At 58.1% G+C, this 21,326-nt stretch overlaps 1 protein-coding gene across 5 annotated transcripts; it reads left to right on the top strand.

The window, feature by feature from the left end:
* The first annotated feature begins 2,541 nt into the window (after window positions 1-2,541).
* Window positions 2,542-21,000, top strand: CAPN1 (calpain 1). 5 transcript variants are annotated; one of them, XM_080640472.1, is made up of 23 exons: window positions 2,542-3,435; window positions 3,656-3,913; window positions 4,320-4,587; window positions 4,731-4,800; window positions 5,070-5,188; window positions 6,708-6,841; window positions 6,927-7,095; window positions 7,401-7,484; window positions 7,788-7,873; window positions 8,149-8,223; window positions 8,357-8,517; window positions 15,112-15,293; window positions 15,645-15,656; window positions 16,384-16,595; window positions 16,681-16,720; window positions 17,257-17,322; window positions 17,409-17,466; window positions 18,254-18,318; window positions 18,681-18,749; window positions 18,991-19,069; window positions 19,426-19,542; window positions 19,827-19,885; window positions 20,253-21,000. In XM_080640472.1, exons 3-23 carry the CDS (start codon window positions 4,321-4,323, stop codon window positions 20,277-20,279), a joined length of 2,151 nt encoding a protein of 716 aa, XP_080496598.1. In that variant the 5' UTR covers window positions 2,542-3,435; window positions 3,656-3,913; window position 4,320; the 3' UTR covers window positions 20,280-21,000. The 5 variants fall into 5 exon arrangements, with proteins under 5 accessions (XP_080496598.1, XP_080496600.1, XP_080496599.1 ...); XM_080640474.1 differs by lacking the exon at window positions 3,656-3,913 and having other exon boundaries at window positions 2,542-3,123; XM_080640473.1 differs by lacking the exon at window positions 3,656-3,913.
* The last annotated feature ends 326 nt before the right edge of the window (window positions 21,001-21,326 follow it).

Raw genomic sequence — 21,326 nt, 5'->3', positions numbered from 1 at the left:
CAATCTGCTTTTTTTTGGGGGGGGGGCGGGGAATTGCTCAGCAAGTAGAGAGAATTCCCATATATCCCCTCTCCCTCTGACATTGTTTCTTCTATTACTAACATCTTTCATTACTGTGGCGCATTTGTTACAACTGATGAACGGATATTGATACATTATTATTAACCCAAGTCCACAGTTTACATTAGGATTCACTCAGTGTTGTACATCATAGGGGTTTGACAAATGCATAATGTCATGCAGCCACCTTCACAGTATCATAAAGAATGGTTTCACTGCCCTACAAATGCCCTGTGCTCCCCTATTCATTCCTCGCTCCGCCCCTGAACTCTTGGCAACCACTTTTTTTTTTTTTTTTAAATCCTCACCTGAGAACACCCATTTAATGATTTTTAGAGAGAGGGGGAGAGAGAGAAATATCCATGTGAGAGAGAGACACTGATCGGCTGCCTCCCATAAGCACCCAACCTGCGATTGAACCGCAACCCAGGCATGTGCCCTGACCGCAAGTCGAACCAGTGCATGGAACAATGTTCAACCAACTGAGCCACACTGGCCAGAGTGCATCCTTCTACTATTAATTTGCATTTCCCCAGTGAATAATGTGTTGGGCAATTTTTCATGGCTTATTTGCCATTCATATATCTTCTTGAGTGAGATGTCTGTTCAAATCTTTTGCCCATTTTTATTGAATTATTATTATTTTGTTAATCCTCACCTGAGGATATTGTTGCATTGATGTTTAGAGAGAATGGGAGGGGGAGAGACAGAGAAAGAGAAACATTGACGTGATAGAGACACATCAATTGGTTGCCTCCTGCATGCGCCCTGACCTGGGCTAGGGATCCAGCCTGCAACCTCAGGACCCTTCAGTCCATGGGCCGATGCTCACTGGCTAGGGTTATTGAGTTATTTCTAAGTGGTAAGAGTTATTTATATGTTCTAAATACAAGCCCTCAGTAATTTTGACATTTCCTCTTCATTTGTGGCCTTTTCATAATAGTACCTTCTAAAGAACAAGTGTTTTTTGATGAAGTTAAACCTTTTTTCTTTTATTGTTTGTGCTTTATGTACATATTTATGAAATCTTTGCCAAACCCAAGACCATTAAGGTAATTCCTAAGCTTTCTTCTAGAAGTTTCATAGTTTACATGTAGTTGTATAATCTAGTGTGAGTTAAAAGTTTGATGTGGTGCATCCTAAATAGTCATCAAGTTCATCTGTTTCTCTCGTGTCCATCACCTCCCTGGTTTGAAACACGTCTCTTTCCCTGGTGTTTCAAACCTCTCTGTCCACCCAGCCCACTCCCATGCATCCTCCTCCTGCCTTTGTACAAATCTGAGCTCCAGTAGAATAAAATCTAAACTCCCGTAGCCTGCCGAAACCGGTTTGGCTCAGTGGATAGAGCGTCGGCCTGCGGACTGAAGGGTCCCGGGTTCGATTCCGGTCAAGGGCATGTACCTTGGTTGCGGGCACATCCCCCGTGGGGGGTGTGCAGGAGGCAGCTGATCGATGTTTCTCTCTCATCGATGTTTCTAACTCTCTATCTCCCTTCCTCTCTGTAAAATATCAATAAAAAAAATACTAAAAAAAATAAAAATAAACTCCCGTAGCCTACCCGGCCCTGTCAGAACCTTTCCCTTCCTTTCTCTCTCTCTGCTCATGCAACACTAAGCACATCCCTGTCCCTCCCCTGTGCCGAGCCCACCTCCCCACGCCTGCCTCAGCACCCGTTCTCCTCCCAATTAACTATGGGTAACACCCGAGTCCGTGTCTGCCTCCTTGAGGGGGCTGAGGCCATGGGTCTTCACCCCCTTATGCCCAGGTCAACACAGTGCCTGGTACATGTGGGAGGTGCCCGTGCCCATTTGGTGAAGAATGGATCATAGGAGGAGTGACGGGAGAGTCTGGGGACGGTGGGACACCCAGGTTGAGCCGGAGGGCTTTGGCGGGAGGGGTGACCTCTGGTTCCCGTCCAGAGCATCCTTCCTCTTCAAGGTCCCTGTTCCCTGTGATGTGACCACAAGGCGCTGGAAGTTTCCCCGCACTGGCCTGAGCTCCTCTGGCCTCTGGACCTTTGCACCTGCTGTTTCCGGCTAGGAACGCCCTCTCCAGCACCTCCCTACCTAGCCAACTCCTAGACTCACGGGCTTTATCCCCCAAACGGGACCAGCAGGGCCCCCTCCCCCAGCTGGGGCTGCTCTGCCTTAGTCACGGGCCTCTGGGCAAGGACCTGCCAGAGGGCTGAGTCACGACTGGACACACAGGCTGAATGGTGAGGGGCGCTGGTTCCCGCTCTGACTCACCAGGTGAGGGAGCTCAGCAAGCCACACCTGTCCCGCTGCAGTTTCCCTCCTTTGTAAACGGGGTGACTGTGCAGTCCGATTAGATGAGCTGCTCTTAGCCTTCCTGGGTCCTAAAACGCTAGGAGAGCTATGCATTCCCCGCCCCCCCCCCCCCCCCGCCATGCTCGTGTGTACACCCTATAGGCGCTGCCACAGCCGCTGGCCTGGGGACCCTAGGCCGTGCGAGGACCTGGCACAGGGATCGCCCCGGTGCCCCTCCCTCCAGCTTCGAGGCTTTCCAACTTCTCGCCGTTCCGGAGCCCGGGCGGCCGGGGCTCGGGGTCCGGGTGGGCCTGTGGCCCAGCTCGCAGCCTCGGCTGCCCCCTCCTGGGCCGGGTGGCACAGGGCGCTCCCAGGAGTGTGGGCCGAGGTCTAAGGGGAAAGGGCAGGGATGCCCACCTCTCGCAGCTTCCCGGGGCGAATGAGAAGCCGGCTCCCCACCATCGCTCATCTCCGTCCCATTGGCTCTGCGATCCGGGAAGCCGAGCCGCCAGGAGAAGGACTCACCCAAGGTCACGCCGCGAGCTGCGGCCTGGGGCCGGTCCCCCGCGCCCCGCCCGGAGGCAGGGAGCCGCCAAGGCGGGGTGGAGGCGCCCCGAGCTGTTCCCGCGGGCGCGGGGGTGGTGAGGGCGCGGAGCCCAGCTGAGCGCGGGCCGGGCGGGGTGGGGCTGCCGTGAACCGAGCGCCCCGCAGGGTCCGCTCCCCGCCGCCTCGCGCAGCCGCCGCAGCTCCGCCCGCGGCCACCGCAGCCCCGCGGCCGGGACTCACGTGGCGCGGGGTAAGGCCGGCGGCGGCCGGCGGAGGAGGGGCCGGCCCGGGGCTGCGGGAGGCGCCGCCGCGGCTCCGCGCCCGGGAATGCCCTCGGGGCCCCGCGTCGGGTGGGGCGACCCGACGCGGCACCGCAGCAGCTGCCCCTGGTTAAAAATACCCCCTGCCCTGCCCCCGCTCCCCGGCTGCCCTTCGGCCCAGGCCCCAGCCCTCCCCGCCCCGACAGCCGCCGGCCCCTCCCCGGTCCGCTGTGCCTTTTACTAATTCGTCCTCGCGCGCAGCTGGCCGCGGGCCCGGGGGAAGGGGCGGGAAGACGCCGAGAGTAAGAGCGAGATAGTCGGGGAAGGCGCCCGGGCGATAAGGGGGAGCGAGGGGAAGGGGCAGGAGCCGGCGGAGGAGGAGGAGAGGAGGGAGGGCGGAGGGCGGAGGGGCCGCGGGGGCGGGCGGGGAGGAGCGCTCTTCCTGGTTGGGCCCTGCCCTGAGCTGCCACCGGGGAAGCCGGCCGCGGGGACCGCAGCGACCCTCCCAAACTCCTCCTCCAGGTAAGGAGCCGAGTGGCGGGGCTGGGATTCCCGATCCAGCCGCTGCGCCCGCGGAGGGGCTGCCCCGACCCCGGGCCCTCGGAGCGCACAGCCCAGGCGCCCGCCGCAGTCTGCGGGCACCGCTGCCGCCAGGCTGGGCTGGGGAGGCCGGACGGTCAGGGACTGAGGGCCAGCGCCTGACCCCCCGGCCGGTCTCGGGGCCTGGGGACAGACCCCGGCTGCCCGGCGCTCTGCACCCTCAAGCCCGGGGAAGGGGCAGTGAGTAGGGGTTGAGTGGTGTGGGGAGGGTTTGCAGGCAGGCCGACAGGGTCCGAAGGCCTCTCCTGGGGTCTCCCACCTCCCCGGGTCCCGGAGGCTCCTCGGGCCCCGCCCTGCCCCACCTGGCTGGCGCGCTGGCCGGCCGCTGGGCTGCAGCAGGCCTAGGACAATGGGCTCCGGGGAAAGAGGTGGTGGCTCTGGGAGGTAGCGAGGGCGTGGCCCTCACACCCAGAGCTGGGGAACTCCTCTCCCGGGAGCAGAAGGAAGTGGCCCAGTCCTGCGTTCGTGAGGGGAGCAGTGATGTGGGTAACCCCAGGGTTGGGGAGGACGGGTGGGCAAGGACAGGCAGGACCCCGTGGTAGTCCTGGGGAGGCCTGGGTCCTGAGGAGGCCGGTCTGTCCCGCAGGATGGCCGAGGAGTTCATCACCCCCGTGTACTGCACCGGGGTGTCTGCCCAAGTGCAGAAGCAGCGGGCCAAGGAGCTGGGCCTGGGCCGCCATGAAAACGCCATCAAGTACCTGGGCCAGGACTATGAGCAGCTGCGGGCCCGGTGCCTGCAGAGCGGGGCCCTCTTCCGTGACGACGCCTTCCCGCCGGTGACCCAGAGCCTGGGCTACAAGGACCTGGGCCCCAACTCCTCCAAAACCTACGGGATCAAGTGGAAGCGTCCCACGGTGAGAGGGGCCCCCCTGTGTGGGGCTCAGTTTACCCCCATCCTGAGTGAGGAACGGGAACAGGACTCCAGGTCCCGAGTAGGGAGTGGGGCCTGGGGGCTGGGCTCCAGTTTCTGGGAGACAGGACTCTGGGTCTCTTGCAGGAGCTGCTCTCAAACCCCCAGTTCATCGTGGATGGAGCCACCCGCACGGACATCTGCCAGGGAGCCCTGGGTAGGCCCTAGCGGGTTCTTCGGGGTGTTTTTTCCACAGGAGCTCTCTCTGCCCGTTCCTTCTGGCTCTGCCCCAACTCCTCCCTCCTGCAAGCTCAGACAGGCTCTGGCTGTCCGTGCTGGGGCTGGTTCGCCCAGATTCCTGGGGCTTTTCTGCAAGTTGAGGGGTATGCCACCCAGGGGACCCCTGGTTCTCCCCAGCATGGGCAAGCACGGGCACCGCCAGGGGCAGACTAGCAGAGCAGGTCTGATGGGGGTCTCCCACCCCAGGGGACTGTTGGCTCCTGGCTGCCATCGCCTCTCTCACCCTCAACGACACCCTCCTGCACCGCGTGGTTCCGCACGGCCAGAGCTTTCAGGATGGCTACGCCGGCATCTTCCATTTCCAGGTGAGATGCAGGGGGAGGGGGGAGTGGCGGCAGGCACCGAGGAGGGGAGGACAGGTGACCCTCAGCAGACTGGAGCGAGGGTGGCTCAGAGCCACACCCTGCAGGGCCCGCCCTCCCTCTGGAAAGTATGTGACCTCTCGGTGCCATCGGGACCGGCCAGCTGTGGGCGGTGGGCAGGTATTTGGGCTGGCAGTGTTCCTGGGTGGCTGTGCGTATCGGGAAGAAAGTGCCCGAAGAGGAGAAAGAGCTCTGGGTTACATCCTGTGGGACAAATCCTTTTCCTCCCAGGGTCTCAGTTTCCCCATCTAAAAAAATGAATGTTCCGCTGGGTGAAGACAGACCAGCACCCATGGCCATCTCCACCCATGGTGTCCACCCCCCCCCCCACCCAGCTCCTCCTGGACTTGGGCGACCTCTAGCCTCTGACAGCCCTGCAGAAAAGAACAATTTGGGATCGAGTCTATTTAAGCCAGATTTTCCTGACGTTTGCGCACCAAGCCCATTTTTCAAGCCAAAGACTAATGAATTCTTAATGAGCTGGTGTTGGGAGAGACATCACCGCCCCCGCCCCCCCCCCCTCCAGCAACCCTGGATAAAACCCTCGGGCCCCTGTGGCCCCAGCCCTGCCCTGGGAACTCCTTCTCCTTCCGCCTAGTCAGGGAGCCCCCTTACTGTACTCCCTCCTCACCCACCTTGGGTCCCAGGAGACAGCCTACAGCAGCGGTCGCCAACCTTTCCGACCTCAGGGACCACTGGTGGGCGACCGCCGGCCTACAGGATCCCAGGTGCCATCCACATTGGCCAAGTGCCACCCTGCCCAGGCTGTCCGAAGGGGCTTGGCAACGCCTCCCTGTCCCTTTCCCCGCCCCCTTCCCTCACACTTCCCATCCGCTCCTCCCTACCTCTTTTGGCCAGTCCAACAGCCCCCCACTACCTGTGCTACTTGGGTGCACAGCTCCCCTTCCCCATGGTTCTATACCTTCCTTCTCAGCCGCACTGGGCTGCTTCTGGCCCGGGGCAACCTGACTCCTCCCTTCTGGGGAACCCGGCCTCTGGCACCTCTGAAGCAAGCCCCAGGATTGCAGGAACCCCGCCCGTCCTGTGGTTGAAGGACCTGGGTGTACATTTTTGGTCCACACCCACTTTGCATAGGTATCCCCCACCCCCACCCACACACACCCTGGCCTAGAATGCGGAGGGGAGAGGTGGAGTCTATGCCTTAAAGGGGGCTAGTTCCCCAGAGCCCAGGGGGGCGCTTTCCCGCCTCTCCACACCACGGGGACACCTCGGGCTGTTTCCGGAATAGCAGCAGCGCTGCTCTTGTGGGGCCGCTTTACCTTCAAGGTCGGGCTAGTTTTCCTCGCGAGGAAGGCACTGCTGCCCCCTTGCGCGGACAGGGAAACTGAGGCTCAGAGGGCATGACTTGCTCTAGGATACGTGATCTCGTAAGCGGCAGGCTGAGCTTGACCTCAGGCTTGGGGACCCCGTAGCAGGTCTCACCGTGCCCCTCCCCCCACAGCTGTGGCAGTTCGGGGAGTGGGTGGACGTGGTTGTGGATGACCTGCTGCCCACCAAGGACGGGAAGCTGGTGTTCGTGCACTCGGCCCAAGGCAACGAGTTCTGGAGCGCCCTGCTGGAGAAGGCCTACGCCAAGTGAGTGGGGCGGGGGCACCGCTGCAGGCCACCCGGGGGCGGTGTCCTCTGTGGGGCCGGAGCTCTGACCTGGGGCCGCCCACAGGGTGAACGGCAGCTACGAGGCCCTGTCGGGGGGCAGCACCTCCGAGGGCTTTGAGGACTTCACAGGCGGCGTCACCGAGTGGTATGAGCTGCGCAAGGCACCCAGCGACCTCTACCAAATCATCATCAAGGCCCTGGAGCGGGGCTCCCTGCTGGGCTGCTCCATTGACGTGAGTGCCGGCCGAGCGAGCCTCCTGTGTGCACCCGGGCCGGCGAGCTCTGGCCAGGAGCAGTGTCAGGGTGCCCAGCCCCCACCCTTGGCGGCATTGGAACCCTGGGGCAGCCCCCTTCTAGGGGCAGCATCTGTACTTGGAGGAGTTGGGTTAGGTGGGGTCAGGGTCCCTGCCTGCCACTCCATTCCACAAAGGGGGGCATGTCCAGGACCCTCGTGCTCGGGGCTCACTTCTGCCTGGGGGTAGGGATGCTGACCGGGTCCCTGGAACCTGGCCCCTGACCGGAGCACATGACTTTGCAGATCTCCAGCGTCCTGGACATGGAGGCCATCACCTTCAAGAAGCTGGTGAAGGGCCACGCCTACTCGGTGACGGGGGCCAAGCAGGTACCCTGGGGCCTTCCCTACAGGGTGCTGCCCGCGTCTTTGCCTGACCTTGCCCCTGGGGCCTGAGAGCAGGGCTGTGGGAGTGGCTGGCTCTCCTGTAGTAGCCCCTTACTGGCCTCCTGGGGACTCTCATCCTGAGATGTGTGTCCTGGCCTGCCTCGATTGCCTGTGGTTTGCATCATAGCTGCTTCTCCGCTGGGTCTGGTGCGCCCGGGTGCTGCGCCGGGCTAGGCGAGGGTGACGTGGGGGAAGGGGTGTTGCAGTGCGTGCCGGGCAGGCGCTGATGGGAGCTCTGGGGAACAGGTGAACTACATGGGCCAGATGGTGAACCTGATCCGGATGCGGAACCCCTGGGGCGAGGTGGAGTGGACTGGAGCTTGGAGTGACGGGTGAGGGGCAGGGGGCACTGGCTGGGGAGGCTGCTCAGTGCCCCTGGCGTTTCTGCTCAGGGCGCTGCCAGCCTGGGGTGGGCTCAGGACTGAGCAGAGGGGCCCGTCCTCATGTTCCTGGGCCCAGGGACCAAGCTCAGGCCACCTGGGCTCCTGGGCCCAGCCTGTGAGCCTCGTCAGGCCACCCCTGCAACTGGGATCTTGGGGCTTGACCTTGACCGTGACCTGGTCTAGGGGAGGACAGGCCCCAGGGACAGAGGCCTTTCTCCCCACAGCTCCCCAGAGTGGAACAATGTGGACCCTTACGAGCGGGAGCAGCTCCGCATTAAGATGGAGGACGGGGAGTTCTGGTGAGCAGCTGCCTCCTCAGTCTGGCCCCTCTCGGGACCTTGCACCCACTGCCCACGCCCCAGGAACCCCGCCTGACGCATCCCCGGGTGTCCTGGCCGGGACCGGGGCTCACCTCTGCACCTCGACCCCCAGGATGTCATTCCGAGACTTCATGCGCGAGTTCACCCGCCTGGAGATCTGCAACCTGACCCCCGACGCCCTGAAGAGCCGGCGGTTCCGCAAGTGGAACACCACCCTCTACGATGGCACCTGGCGGCGGGGGAGCACCGCGGGCGGCTGCCGCAACTACCCAGGTGACCTGGGCCCCGCACGCAGGGCGACGGGTGCGGTCGGGGCCCCGCCTCCGGGCCCAAGGCTCAGGCAGGGCGCGTCCTCGCTGAGCTCTGTTAGTTCCTCGCTGCACGTTGGACGCTTGTGCTGACCTCTCGGTCGGCTTTGAGGAGTAAACGTTGACCGTCCTTGTACGTGCCAAAGAGCCACGCTTGCCTCCCCATCCTGGCCCGAGCCCGGGCTGCGAACCAGGGAGCAAGACTTTGTTGCCATCCAGCCAGCGCTTCCTGTCACTCCTCCATCTGAGACCTGACCCGGCCCACAGTCCCCCCTGGCCCCTCTGTCACCTTTCCCTGGGCTTCTGGACCCATGGGGGTGACCCAGCCCACTGACTGGCCCCTCAGTTCCTTGCCATCCTCACCGGCAGCACCCAGAGCGGATCCAAACGTCCCTCCCTGACCTCACCTTCAACCCTCCCAGCCCCTCCCTGCCGCCCTCAGCCTTGACCTCCCTGACCTGTTGAGCCCCCTGCTTTTGCACTGTCCTCCCCCTCCCTCCCTTCCTCTCCTTCCCAGGTTAGAGTCATGAGGTTCGTCTTGTCCCTGCAAACTGTTTCCTGGCCCCCGGCTCCCTCTGCTCCTCTCACTCGGCACAGCCACCATCCTAGCTGAGCCACCGATGTGGCTGGAGAGGAGTCACACGGCCAGGCCGTGCTTTCCCTGGAATCACAGCCCCAAACCTCAGATGAGCACTTTGCTCGCCCCTGGCAATCCCCCTGCTCGTCAGCACGGCCCGCTCTCCAGACCTCCCTCCGCTGTTACTCATCTGCACACCTGGCCTGGCGTGTCATTGAAAGACCTCATCATGCAGGACACCCCCTCATATTCCCACCCCCACATCCCCCGCCTGTCTGGGCCTGTGCCCTCTTGACTGCTTTCCCTCCTGTGACAGTGGCAGAACTGTCCCTGCCCGTGGGGGACCCCGAGCTCTGCTTGGGACCCCGTCCCCCTTCACCTCTCAAAGCCTTGCTCCTGCACCCATCACCTCTCTCTCGTGTCATTATGCAGACGTGTCTGCCTTAAAGCCCCCTCCCTCAGCCCCCCTTCCCCAGCCATTTCTCAGGAATTGCCACGCTCCCGGCTCCTTTCTTCTGGTCCCGTGTTTCACCCACTGCCGTCCAGCTGCCCTCCTCACCACGCTGCCGCCACTGCGGTGTGAGGGTTCCTCAGCCTTGGCTCTGCCAAACCCGCCCCGGCTGTTCTCACGCCCGCGTGCTCTCAGCTCACAGCCCTCTGTTTTAAAGCCTTCTCCCTCGTGGGGATCCGATTTCACTTTTCCCCAAATAGGCAACCACTGTTCCCTGTACCTTTACTGAGACCTGCCCTTGCCTCCCTGCCCTGCGGTGCCAGCCCCTCACGGAGCTCCCACACTCGCGTGGGTCTGCTTTGGCCTCGCCGTTCGCCCCTTGGTCTGTCCCTCTGCCAATAGCACGCTGACGTGGTTTTGTAAGAAGTCCTGCTGTCTGTCCGACAGGGCGATCTCTTCTTCGGGAGTCTCTTCGCTATTCTTGCATTTTGCTTTTCCTTGTGGACTTTAGAATCAGCTCACCAAGTCCTCCAAAAACCTTTTTGAGAATTTCATTGGGAACGGCGTTGCATCGATAGATCAGTTTGGGCAGAATTGCCATCTTTCCGGTTTTGAGTCTGATCCAAGAATGCGGTGCCGTAGTCCCTCCTCTGTGTTTTTGCTTTTAGCAAATTCACTTACAGCCAACCGTGGTCTGAAAATATTAAATGGAAAATTCCAGAAATGATTCATAAATTTGAAATCGTGAGCCCTTCTGAGTAGCGTGATGAAATCTTGGGCAGGCCGGCCCAGGACGTGGATCATTCCTTTGTGTTTTTTTTTTGTTTTTTGTTTTTTGTTTTTTTTAATATATTTTATTGATCTTTCACAGAGAGGAAGGGTGAGGGATAGAGAGTTAGAAACATCGATGAGAGAGAAACATTGATCAGCTGCCTCCTGCACACCCCCCACTGGGGATGTGCCCGCAACCAAGGTACATGCCCTTGACCAGAATCGAACCCGGGACCCCTCAGTCCCCAGGCCGACGCTCTATCCACTGAGCCAAACCGGTCAGGGCTGGATCATCCCTTTGATCCTCACCGTATCTCCTGCCTGCCCGTTGGTAGCAGCTAGGTTATCAGGCCCCTGCCCCAGCCACAGAGCTTGGGTCCCGGTAGCCCTGGCAGTAGTCTGCAGCTACGTACGTCACAATGCCTGCATCGCCACTCGCTTCATCTCATCACGTGGGCGTTGTGACACCTCACGCCAGAATAAAAAGAAGGGGAGTACAGTGTAATGTATTTTGAGAGAGACCACATTCACATAACGTTGATTACAGTATATTGTTATAATCTATTTTATTAGTGGTCATTTTTGGTAATCTCTTACTGTGCCTAATTTATAAATTAAACTTCATTACAGGTATGTATTTATAGGGAAAAACAGAATATATAGGGTTTGGTGCTCTCCGAGGTTACAGGCATCCATGTGGGTCTTAGAATGTATCTCCCATGAATAAGGGAGGATTACTCTATATCTCAATTTATTTTGGCCTTCTTTAATGTCTTGTGACAAAATGTTATAATTTTCATCATTACAGGGCTCATACATCTTTTGAGATTTATTCCTAGAGACTCTATCATTTTTTATTAAGATTCTTAAATTGATTTTTAGAGAGAGGAGAAGGGAGAGAAAGAGAGAAACATGGATCGGCTGCCTCCTGCACTCCCCGACTGCAACCCAGGCATGTGCCTTGACCGGGAATCGAACTGCCAACATTTTGGTGCATGGGATGGTGCCCCAACAACAGCCACACCAGCCGGGGGAGATTTCATCATCTTGTTGCTATTGTAAATAGTATCTCTAAAAATTACGTCTCCTGCCTGGGTTGCTGATTTGTTTGATCCTCAGCACCAATTGATGTTTCTCTCTCTCTCTTTTAAATATTTTTATTGATTTCAGAGAGGTAGGGAGAGGGGAAGAGAGAGAGAAACATCAGTGATGAGAGAGGATCATGGATCGGCTGCCTCCTGCATGCCAATTGGGGACTGAGCCCACAACCCGGGCATGTGCCCTGACCGGGAATCAAACCATGATCTCCTGGTTCATAGGTCTATGCTCAACTACTGAGCCACGCTGGCTGAGTTCTTTCTCTCTTAAATTTATTTTGTATCCAGCAAACTTGTTAATATTTAATTTTAAGGATTTATCTGTAAATTCTCTTTGGTTTTCTAATTGACAGTATAGCATCTGCAAATAATGACAAGTTTGTTTCTTTTCCAATTTTTTTAAAAAATATATATATTTTATTGATTTTTCACAGAGAGGAAGGGAGAGGGATAGAGAGTTAGAAACATCGATGAGAGAGAAACATGGATCATCTGCCTCCTGCACACCCCCTGCTGGGGATGTGCCTGCAACCAAGGTACATGCCCTTGACCGGAATCAAACCTGGGACCTTTCAGTCTTCAGGCCAACACTCTATCCACTGAGCCAAACCGGTTAGGGCTCTTTTCCAATTCTTATAACGTTATTGTTATGCATTCTTGTTTAATGCTGGCCAGGACTGTAGAGTGTTGTTTATCTGTCAAAATGGTAAATTACACTTACCACTTTTATAATATCAAATCAACCTTACATTTTGAGATAAAAATGCGTTCATCGCATAACATTTTTATTTAATTTTAATTATTGATTGATTTTAGAGATAGAGAGGAAGGGAGAGAGAAACATTGATTTGTTGTCCCACTTACTTACGCATTCATTGACTGATTCTTGTATGTGCCCTGACCAGAGATTGAATCTCAACTTTGTCATAGCGGGACGACCAGGGACCCTAGCATAACATTATTTTTTTAATATATTTTATTGATTTTTTACAGAGAGGAATAGAGAGTTAGAGACATCGATGAGAGAGAAACATCGACCAGCTGCCTCCTGCACACTCCCCAGTGGGGATGTGCCCGCAACCAAGGTACATGCCCTTGACTGGAATCGAACCTGGAACCCTCCAGTCCACAGGCCGACGCTCTATCCACTGAGCCAAACCAGTTAGGGCAGCATAACATTTTTATACAATAGCTTTACATCTGCACTAATGAGTGAGATTTGCCTGTGATTTTCCCTTCTTATACTGACCTTGGCTGGTGTTGCTGTCGGTGCTATATTTATATTTGGCTTCTAAAGTGAATTGGGAAGTGTTCTCTCTTTTTCTGGTTTCCAGAAGAGTTTGCGAGATCGGGATGATTGGTTGCTTGAACGTTTGGGGGAACGGGTCTGTAAAGCTGTCTTCCTGTGAAGATTAACTTCTGATACTGAGTATCTTTAATGGTGATGGGATCACCCAGGTTTTCTGTTTCCCCTTGAGCCTATTTTCATGAGTTGTATTTTTTTAGGGGGTTATCCTTTGCATCTGTTTTCAAAATTATTAGCATAAAGTTATCCTTTGTATATTCTGCTACCTCATCTGTTGCTATCCTCTATTCATAGTGTTGCTTGTTTGCACTGCCTCTTTGTTTCTTTGTTAATCCTGTAAGGAATTTGTCAATATTAGAATTTACAAAAAAAGGTCTTTTGACTTTGTTGATCCGATGTATAGTATTTTTTTAAAAATATGTTTTTATTGAATTTTAGAGAGAGAGGAAGGGAGAGGGACAGAGAGCTAGAAATCGATCAATCCATTGGCTGCCTCCTGCACGCCCCCTGCTGGGGATGGAGCCCGCAACCCAGGCCTTTGTCATTTTCTTGGGGTGTCTTTATCTGGCTTTGGTAACAAGCAAATCTATGGATTTACCTCTTCTGGACAATTAAAAAATGTTTTTAAATATGTTTTTATTGATTTCTGAGAGAGGAAGGGAGAGGGAGAGAGAGATAGCAACATCAGTGATGAGAGAGAATCATTGATCGGCTGCCTCCTACACATCCCTGACTGGGGAATCAAACCGTGATCTCCTGGTTCATGGGTCAACGCTCAAGCACTGAGCCACCAGTCAGGCTGTTCTGGACAATATTATTTAATAGAAACGGAGTCATACACTACGTGGTTCTTTGTGTCTTAGCATGTTTTCAAGGTTCATCATGTTATGGCGTGTATCAGTACTTCGTTCCTTCTTATTGCTGAATAATATTCCTTCTGTGTGGACAAATGTTCCCATTTATCTTGGATATGTACCTATGAGTGAAACGGCAGGGTCACCGGTAACTCTATGTTGGGCCATCTGAGGGACTGCCAGGCTATTTTCCCAGTGGCTGCACCATGTTTGCATTCCCGCCAGCTGTGTATGAGGTTCTGACTTCTCCACATCCTTGAAAACACTTGTTATCTACCTTTTTTATTAATGTCAACTTTGTGGGGGCGGGTGCTGTGGCTTGTTTAGTGCCTTTAAAAAGACATGTTGCATATGCTATCCAGCACTTATTTTTTTTTGGTCAAGGAGGTTGTTCAGGCAGCTGAATCACCAAACGGCCAGAAATGCAAGTCCCGCCACCCTTTGCAGCGCTGTGGCCTCCTGTCAGACCCTGCTTTCCCTCACCCTCTTCTAAACCACTGTCCACACAGCAGCTCCAACCATCTCTTAAGATCCTAATCCATTTTAGGAACAAATTCATCAACACCCTTGTCTGAATTTTAAAAATAAGTTAATTTAAAAATTCTAACCCAATCATGCCCCTCCCATGCAAGTCTGTCGGACGGTTCTTTTTTTTTTTTTTTTAATATGTTTTTATTGATTTCAGAGAGGAAGGAAGAGGGAGAGAGAGATAGAAACATGATGAGAGAGAGTGAACCTGGGACCTTTCAGTTCACAGGCCAACGCTCTATCCACTGAGCCAAACCGGCTAGGGCTCTTTTTTTTTTTTTTTTTCCAATGTATTTTTATTGATTTCAGAGAGATGAAGGGAGAGGGAGAGATTGATGGAAACATCAGTGATGAGAAATAACCACTGATTGGCTGACTCCTGCATGCCCCCTACTGGGGATCCAGCCTACAGCCCAGGCATGTTCCCTGACCGGGAATTGAACCCCGACCTCCTGGTTCATGGGTCCACGCTCAACCACTGAGCCAGGCCAGCCGGGCTGTCAGAAGGTTCTTTTGCTCTTTGATTCAGTCCACACTCGTCGGCGCCGCTCTGGCTTCTGCACCTCTGCCACCTCCCTGGGTGCCTGGTGCTCACTGGAACTGGGAGTCCCATTAGACACGGGCGTCCCCTGTGGGGGGGGCTGAGTTCTCCCTCTGGCTGGCTCCTGCTTCCCAGGGCCTCCCCTTCACTTCTCAGCTTAAATGCCACCTCAAGGATGCGCTCCCTGGCCATTCCGGCTGCGTATTCTCTGTGGTTGTTCTGTTCACTAACCTGCCTTGTGCATCCTTCGCCTCCCTGTCAGGAATGGGAGCTCCCGAGGGCGAGGACTGTGTCCCCCCCTCCTCCCCGCATGTCTGCCACGTGGCTCACTGTGGCACTTTGTTAAAGGAATGGATGAATGGAGAGGCACATGGGGGAGGACAAGGCTTGGGGGTTCTCTGCTTCTCTGATCCTCACCTCTTCCCCTCCTGCAGCCACCTTCTGGGTGAACCCCCAGTTCAAGATCCGGCTGGAGGAGACAGATGACGTGAACGAGGACGACTATGGGGGTCGAGAGTCAGGCTGCAGCTTCGTCCTGGCGCTCATGCAGAAGCACCGCCGCCGGGAGCGCCGCTTCGGCCGGGACATGGAGACCATTGGCTTTGCAGTGTACGAGGTGAGCAGGTGCAAGTCCCAACACCCGCCTGAAAGGCTGGCGCCGGCCACAGCAGGCGAGGTCCGCCAGGGGGCGCCAGAGGACACCGCTGGCCCATCCTGAGCCACTGGGGTGAATCGCGCCACTGAGGCAGCCTCCCATGGTCCAGGGAGGCACCTGCTGAGGCCCTCTGCCAGGCTTGGGGCGGGCAGGGGCCTAAAATTCATCCCGTGCGGCGGGTGGAGGGGTGGAAGATGTTCCAGAGGCTGCTCTTGGGAAGAGGGAGCTGCCTCATTAGCTGACACCTGAAAGGCAGCTTCTGGGGCCAGACTTCGGCTCCGATTCTCTAACTTCCGTGTGTCTCTCTTGTAGGTTCCTCCGGAGGTAGGTGTGGCACGTGATTCACCCAGATTTACACGCCGCTGAACACACATGCCTGATGGTGCCCAGAGGGGAGCAGTACCGTGGCAAGCCCACACTAAGAAGTCACCTCGTTTTACTGCTCACAAAGGCCCCCCAACCCTCACCCACTGTTCTGTGGGCAGAGCCAACTGCTCTCCTGGAGTCAGAGCAAGTGACACGTGAGGGAGCTGGGTTTGAACCCTGGCCCTCAGAGCCCCACCCGACATGCACCCCAGGCTCTTCCCGTTTCCACTGCATGAGTCTCGGCTGCAGCCTCTGGGGCACTGGTGAGCAGCGGGGTGGATGGCTGAGCGTTCTGCAAGTTGCTTAAGCTTTAAGCCTCGATGTCAGTGGCTGTGAAATGGGTACGGGAGCACCATCCCACGGGCTGTCATGAGCGTTCAGTGAGGTGTACGGAGTCTGACACGGGGAGGCTCCGAGTAGTAACGAGAATGTTATTGCATGGTTATAGTCTCTACATCCACCTGCACCCTGTGCAGTAGGCAGGACTATTACCCCATTTTACAGGTAAGGAAACTGAGGCAGGATGACTGGTCAGGGTCATGCAGCCATTGAGTGACTGAGCCCTGACCCAGCTCTCCAGGCACTTGGCCAGGACTTGGAGCCTGGGCTCTGGGTCTGGGGGCAGCTGCTGAGGGTGGGCTGAGTGGGCAGCTGCAGCCCCCACTCCCTCCTTCCCCTCCACCAGCTGGTGGGCCAGCCGGCCGTGCACCTGAAGCGTGACTTCTTCCTGGCCAACTCGTCTCGGGCCCGATCAGAGCAGTTCATCAACCTGCGGGAGGTCAGCACCCGCTTCCGCCTGCCGCCCGGGGAGTACGTGGTGGTGCCCTCCACCTTCGAGCCCAACAAGGAGGGCGACTTCGTGCTGCGCTTCTTTTCGGAGAAGAGCGCCGGGACCGAGTGAGTCGTGGGCCCTCTCCTGACCTCCTGTCCCCACAGGCTCCCTGCTGCCCCCTGACTGGCCCCTCTCTCCCCACCTCCACAGGGAGCTGGACGACCAGGTCCAGGCCAATCTTCCTGACGAGGTGCGTGCCTGTCCCCACCGCCTTGCTCCTCTCCTCCGCCCCGGGGTGATGGACCCTGGGGGCGTCCCATAAGAATGCTGATTCCTCATTAGCCCAGCACGTCACAGTTTGCAGAGGACTCTGTGATCACAGCGGGGCGGGTCCCTGTGCTCTCGCTCTCTGCTGGGACTCTGCGGAGGTCCTTCCCGGGTCTCCCTGTTTCCTCCACAACAACCCTGTCAGGGTGCTGTCACCCTCCCCTCTCCGTGGGAAGCTCGGGTTCAGAGAGGTTAAGGAATTTGCTCAGGGTAGCGCAGCCGGAAGCCACAGCTCACCCTTCATCCTGAGCTGAACTGCACCCTCCTCACTTAAGCCACAAGAATCCTGAGCAGGAGGTAGAGTGGGGACTAGACCCCCATTTTACAGAGGAGAAGACTGAGGCTCAGAGAGGTGAAGTGACATGCAGCTAATGGGTGGTCCCAGCCCTGCCCCTAGTTGCTGCCCATGCGGGGGCCAGGCTGGGGGGGTCCCTGACCTGCTCCCCCTCCTCCAACCAGCAAGTGCTTTCGGAAGAGGAGATTGATGAGAACTTCAAGACCCTCTTCAGACAGCTGGCAGGAGAGGTAGGTTGGGGCGTGGTGGAGGGGGCCTCTGGGCATCGGGGGGCAGCTTCTCCCCAGGGCAGGTGCCATCCTCCCTTCCCCCCCAGGACCTGGAGATCAGCGTCAAGGAGCTGCAGACCATCCTCAACAGGATCATCGGCAAACGTGAGTGTCCCGAGCGGCTGCTCTGCACCCTGCGTCCAGCCCCCCGTTTCCTCCGAAGTCCACAACCCAGGCTTCTGCTCCCACGCTGAGCTCACCCGGCCCCTTGGTCTTCGTGGGTGGGGAACCTTCCACTACCTTCCTGAGCCCTGCTCACCCCCACTTTCCTCCCAAACGCCTCACGCCTCTTGCTGGGCCACATTCTCTGTGCCTGAGCGTGGTGCCCTGCGATTAGAAGCTTAGCTGCTGACAGCGCCTTAGTACAGCCAGCGTACAGGACCCCTTCCTCCCCGAACATGCACCCGGGCCAGGCCGAGGGGCTTGGGAGCAGAGCTGGCTCACCCCCCGATGTGCACAACTGAAGGCAGCCCCCCCAACCTTCCCTTTGCCCCCACCTCTGACCTCTGACCTCCGACCTCGGAGCATGCTGTTCCCTAGGCCCAGAACCCCTCCCTTCTCTCCCTGGAGCCTGAGGCAGACCCCGCCCAGCCGTGGTCACCTTTGCTGCACGTTTCCACCGCGTGTCTTTCACTTCTGTTTGGCACCCATTTCATTTTACTCTGGTCTCATTGTGGTGTTGATCTGGCCGTTGGGACCCCGGCTTGATTGCTAAAAGACCTTAAACTTGTTATTTCTGATGATAAAAACACTGCTCCACACTTACTCTGCTAGATTTACATGCCAGGCCACAGGGATTGTGTCTCCCTGACCCTGTCCCACCTGGTGGCACTGCCTCGGGGCGGGCCCAGGAAGCTCGCTGGGCCGGGTGCTGAACTGCTTTTTCTTGCAGACAAAGACCTGCGCACCAAGGGCTTCAGCATGGAGTCCTGCCGCAGCATGGTCAACCTCATGGACGTATCCTGCCGTGGGGCTTGCGGTTGGGGGTGCAGGCGTGGGAAGGGGGCTGGGTGACTCGTCCCAGGAATAGTGCAGAGAAAGGGACAAAGCTGTGTGGAGTGTGGATGGACCAGTGCCTTCCTGGGCATCATCCCATTGACTGGGAAGCGGAAACGGAGTCACGGGCCTGCATCCCCGAGTGACCCTAAGGCTGGTGCTCTTTCTGCACCTCCCCCAGCCCACCCAGGTTCAGAGGGCAGGGCCGGCCTGGCCACGGCTGACTGTCCTCCGGTCTTGCTGCTTCTGGCGCTCTCTGCGGCCAGTCTTCCCTTCTCCCAGCTGGTTTAAGCGGTGGAGTTTTTTCTTTAACGGCTGCCCAGCGGGATGGCAACGGGAAGCTGGGCCTAGTGGAGTTCAACATCCTGTGGAACCGCATCCGGAATTACCTGGTAGGTGGCCCCTGCCGGCTGCGCCCCGCCCCCTCCTCTGCGGCCTTAGTCGCAGCAGGGCCAGGCCGGGCTGCAGGCTGACGGCCCAGGTCCCACCTCAGGCCTGGTTCTCCGGAGCCCACATGCCCCAGCAACTGACCCACCTTTTGGGCCTCCCCCCGGTTCCACCATCCTCACCCTGGGGCGGACTGGAAGGGCTGGCTGTCTTGGCTTAGCCCTCACCCTCTGCTCCCTGCCCCAGTCCATCTTCCGGAAGTTTGACTTGGACAAGTCGGGCAGCATGAGTGCGTACGAGATGCGGATGGCCATCGAGTCTGCAGGTGAGGCTGGGGCACCTGTGGGGCCCCAGGCTGGTGGCCCCCTGACAATTGGCCCTTGTCCCTGTGGTCATGGTGGCCATGGTGGCCATGGTGGCGGTGTGGGAACAGCCATCTTCTGCCCTTTCCCCACAGCTTCTGAGCTGTGTGGTAGGGCTTTTATTGTTCCACTGTGCACGGAGCAAACGGAGGCTCAGAGAGGGAACGGGACTGGCCTGAGGCCACACAGACAGGGAGAGGGGCAGCAGCCATAGCCTCCGGTGGAGAGACCTGGGGGTTCACCCTTCCAGCCCTGGTCCCCTCCCTGTCCCCCGGGCCGGGCTGTGCCTCCCTGACCCTCACTTGCTCCCCTGGGCCAGGCTTCAAGCTCAACAAGAAGCTGTACGAGCTCATTATCACCCGCTACTCGGAGCCTGACCTGGCCGTGGACTTTGACAACTTTGTGTGCTGCCTGGTGCGACTGGAGACCATGTTCCGTGAGTGTCCCAATCAGCTCCTACCTCCAGGTATAGACTCTGCATGGCACGTACCAGGGAGGCGGAGGCCTCGGGGTGGAGCCCCAGGGGCTGAGTGCCTGGAGACCTGTGTGCCTGTTGGGGCGGGGGAGGGGGGGACTCTCGGGCAGCAGGAAGAGCCTCTAATGGCTGTGGTGGGTGAGAGCGTGGGGTGCTGTGGGAAGGTGGGGGGGGGGGCAGAGGCGAGGCCTGCATGAATGCCCCCCAGAATTCTCAGCCCCATGTCATCTTTTCTTGAACCACAGGGTTTTTCAAAACTCTGGACACAGATCTGGATGGAGTTGTGACCTTTGACCTGTTTCAGGTGGGAACCCCCTTGGCCAGGTCGGGGAAGGACCTCAGGGGGTGGTGGAGTTCTTACCTTCCTAGCGCTGGAGCGTGTGGCCTCAGAGCCAGCCCTAAAGGCCAGGCCACCCAAGTCCTGGGAGGATGGGGTGGGGTGTCTGGGTCCTGGGAAGGGAGGCCAGGCCTGGAGGCCTCTGCAGGAGCCAGCAGCCGGCCTCCCAGGGTGGAGGAGGTGAGAAAGCAGCCCTCCTATACCCCCCAAGAGGGTCGCTCTCCGACCCGCCCTCAGAGGGCCGGGGAGGTGGTGGCTCCTGAGCCATGGGCCTGGGAGGCTGGGCTGGGAGGTGGCCCCGCTGACCCGTCTCCTCTCTCCTCTCCACCGGCAGTGGTTACAGCTGACCATGTTTGCATGAGCAGCGGTTAGGCCCCCGGGCTGCGTTCCTCTCCCGCGTCATCTGCCAAGCTATGCCTTCCCACCACGCCATACCAGGCCATGCCAGCGGCAAGTGCCTTCCTCGGAGCGGGCAGTGGCCTCTGTCCCTTCACCTCCCAGCCGCCACGGTTCATCTGCTCTGGGCAGAGCTGTGTGGCCCCCTCCGCTCCTCGGACCATGGGCTCAGGTGGACGCCCCCAGCCCCTCCCGTCGCCAAGCCAGGAAGGCAGCTTTCGCTTGTTCCTGCCTCAGGATGGGGCTCCTGGGGGCGCTGACAGCCCTGGCCTCCCAGCATCTTACTGTGTCCTCTGCCCTCACTCCAGAGACCAGCCACCTGGCCTTACCTGCGGACTTTCAACCATAACCACTAGCTCGGCACCGTCTGCATCATAGTGTGCAGAGTCCCCTCCCAGCCGGGCCCCCTCCCCAGGGCTGGGAACGCCTGTCCCTTCCTGTGCAGAAGCCAATGTCCCCCTCGGCCCCACGGCCTGGGCCCCAGCCTTGTCTGCTGACCAGGAGCTGCCTGGCCCAGGGGGTGGTCCGGCCCTCCCTTCTCCCCCCCACCTCCTTTTTTATATCGGTGATTTTAAAGGGGACTCTGGTACTGGTATACTACTTATGGGGGTGCCAGAGGCACCTGGGCCTGGGTGTGGGGGGACTCGTGCAGAGAAACCACAAATAATAAAGGAGAAAGGCCCCGTGTCTGTCTCTGGAGTGCGTTCCTGCCCCAGGCTGCTGCCCTGGCCTGCAGGGCCCTGGGGCCTGGCGGTGTGGCCGGCTGGTCCTGCACACCCTCCTGGCAGCCCTGGAGGCCCGACTCCTGCCTTCCTGGCACGCTCCCGCCTGTGAGGCTCTGGCTGAAACCAAAACCCCTGCTTAGCACAATCCCGACCCCCCAGGAAGCTCCCCAGAGCACAGAGCCTCCTTCAGGTCCTCCTGGGTGCCCCTGTGACCCACACACCTGCAGCTTATGTAAGCGGCTCCGGCCCCTCTCGCTCGGATCCTGGCTTTCCTTACAGAGATAAGA

This window comes from Plecotus auritus (assembly GCF_963455305.1).
Source record: "Plecotus auritus genome assembly, chromosome: 9".
NCBI classification, from domain to species: Eukaryota; Metazoa; Chordata; class Mammalia; order Chiroptera; family Vespertilionidae; genus Plecotus; species Plecotus auritus.
The sequence above is the reverse complement of the archived record's forward strand: the minus strand, read 5'-3'. Positions and strand labels throughout refer to the sequence as shown.

Bases quoted from the DNA above. Each gene is read 5' to 3' on its own strand.
- CAPN1 (XM_080640470.1), top strand. The intron at 18,319-18,680 runs GTATCCTGCCGT...ACGGCTGCCCAG, and splicing joins GCATGGTCAACCTCATGGAC to CGGGATGGCAACGGGAAGCT. The intron at 19,886-20,252 runs GTGGGAACCCCC...CTCCACCGGCAG, and splicing joins TGACCTTTGACCTGTTTCAG to TGGTTACAGCTGACCATGTT.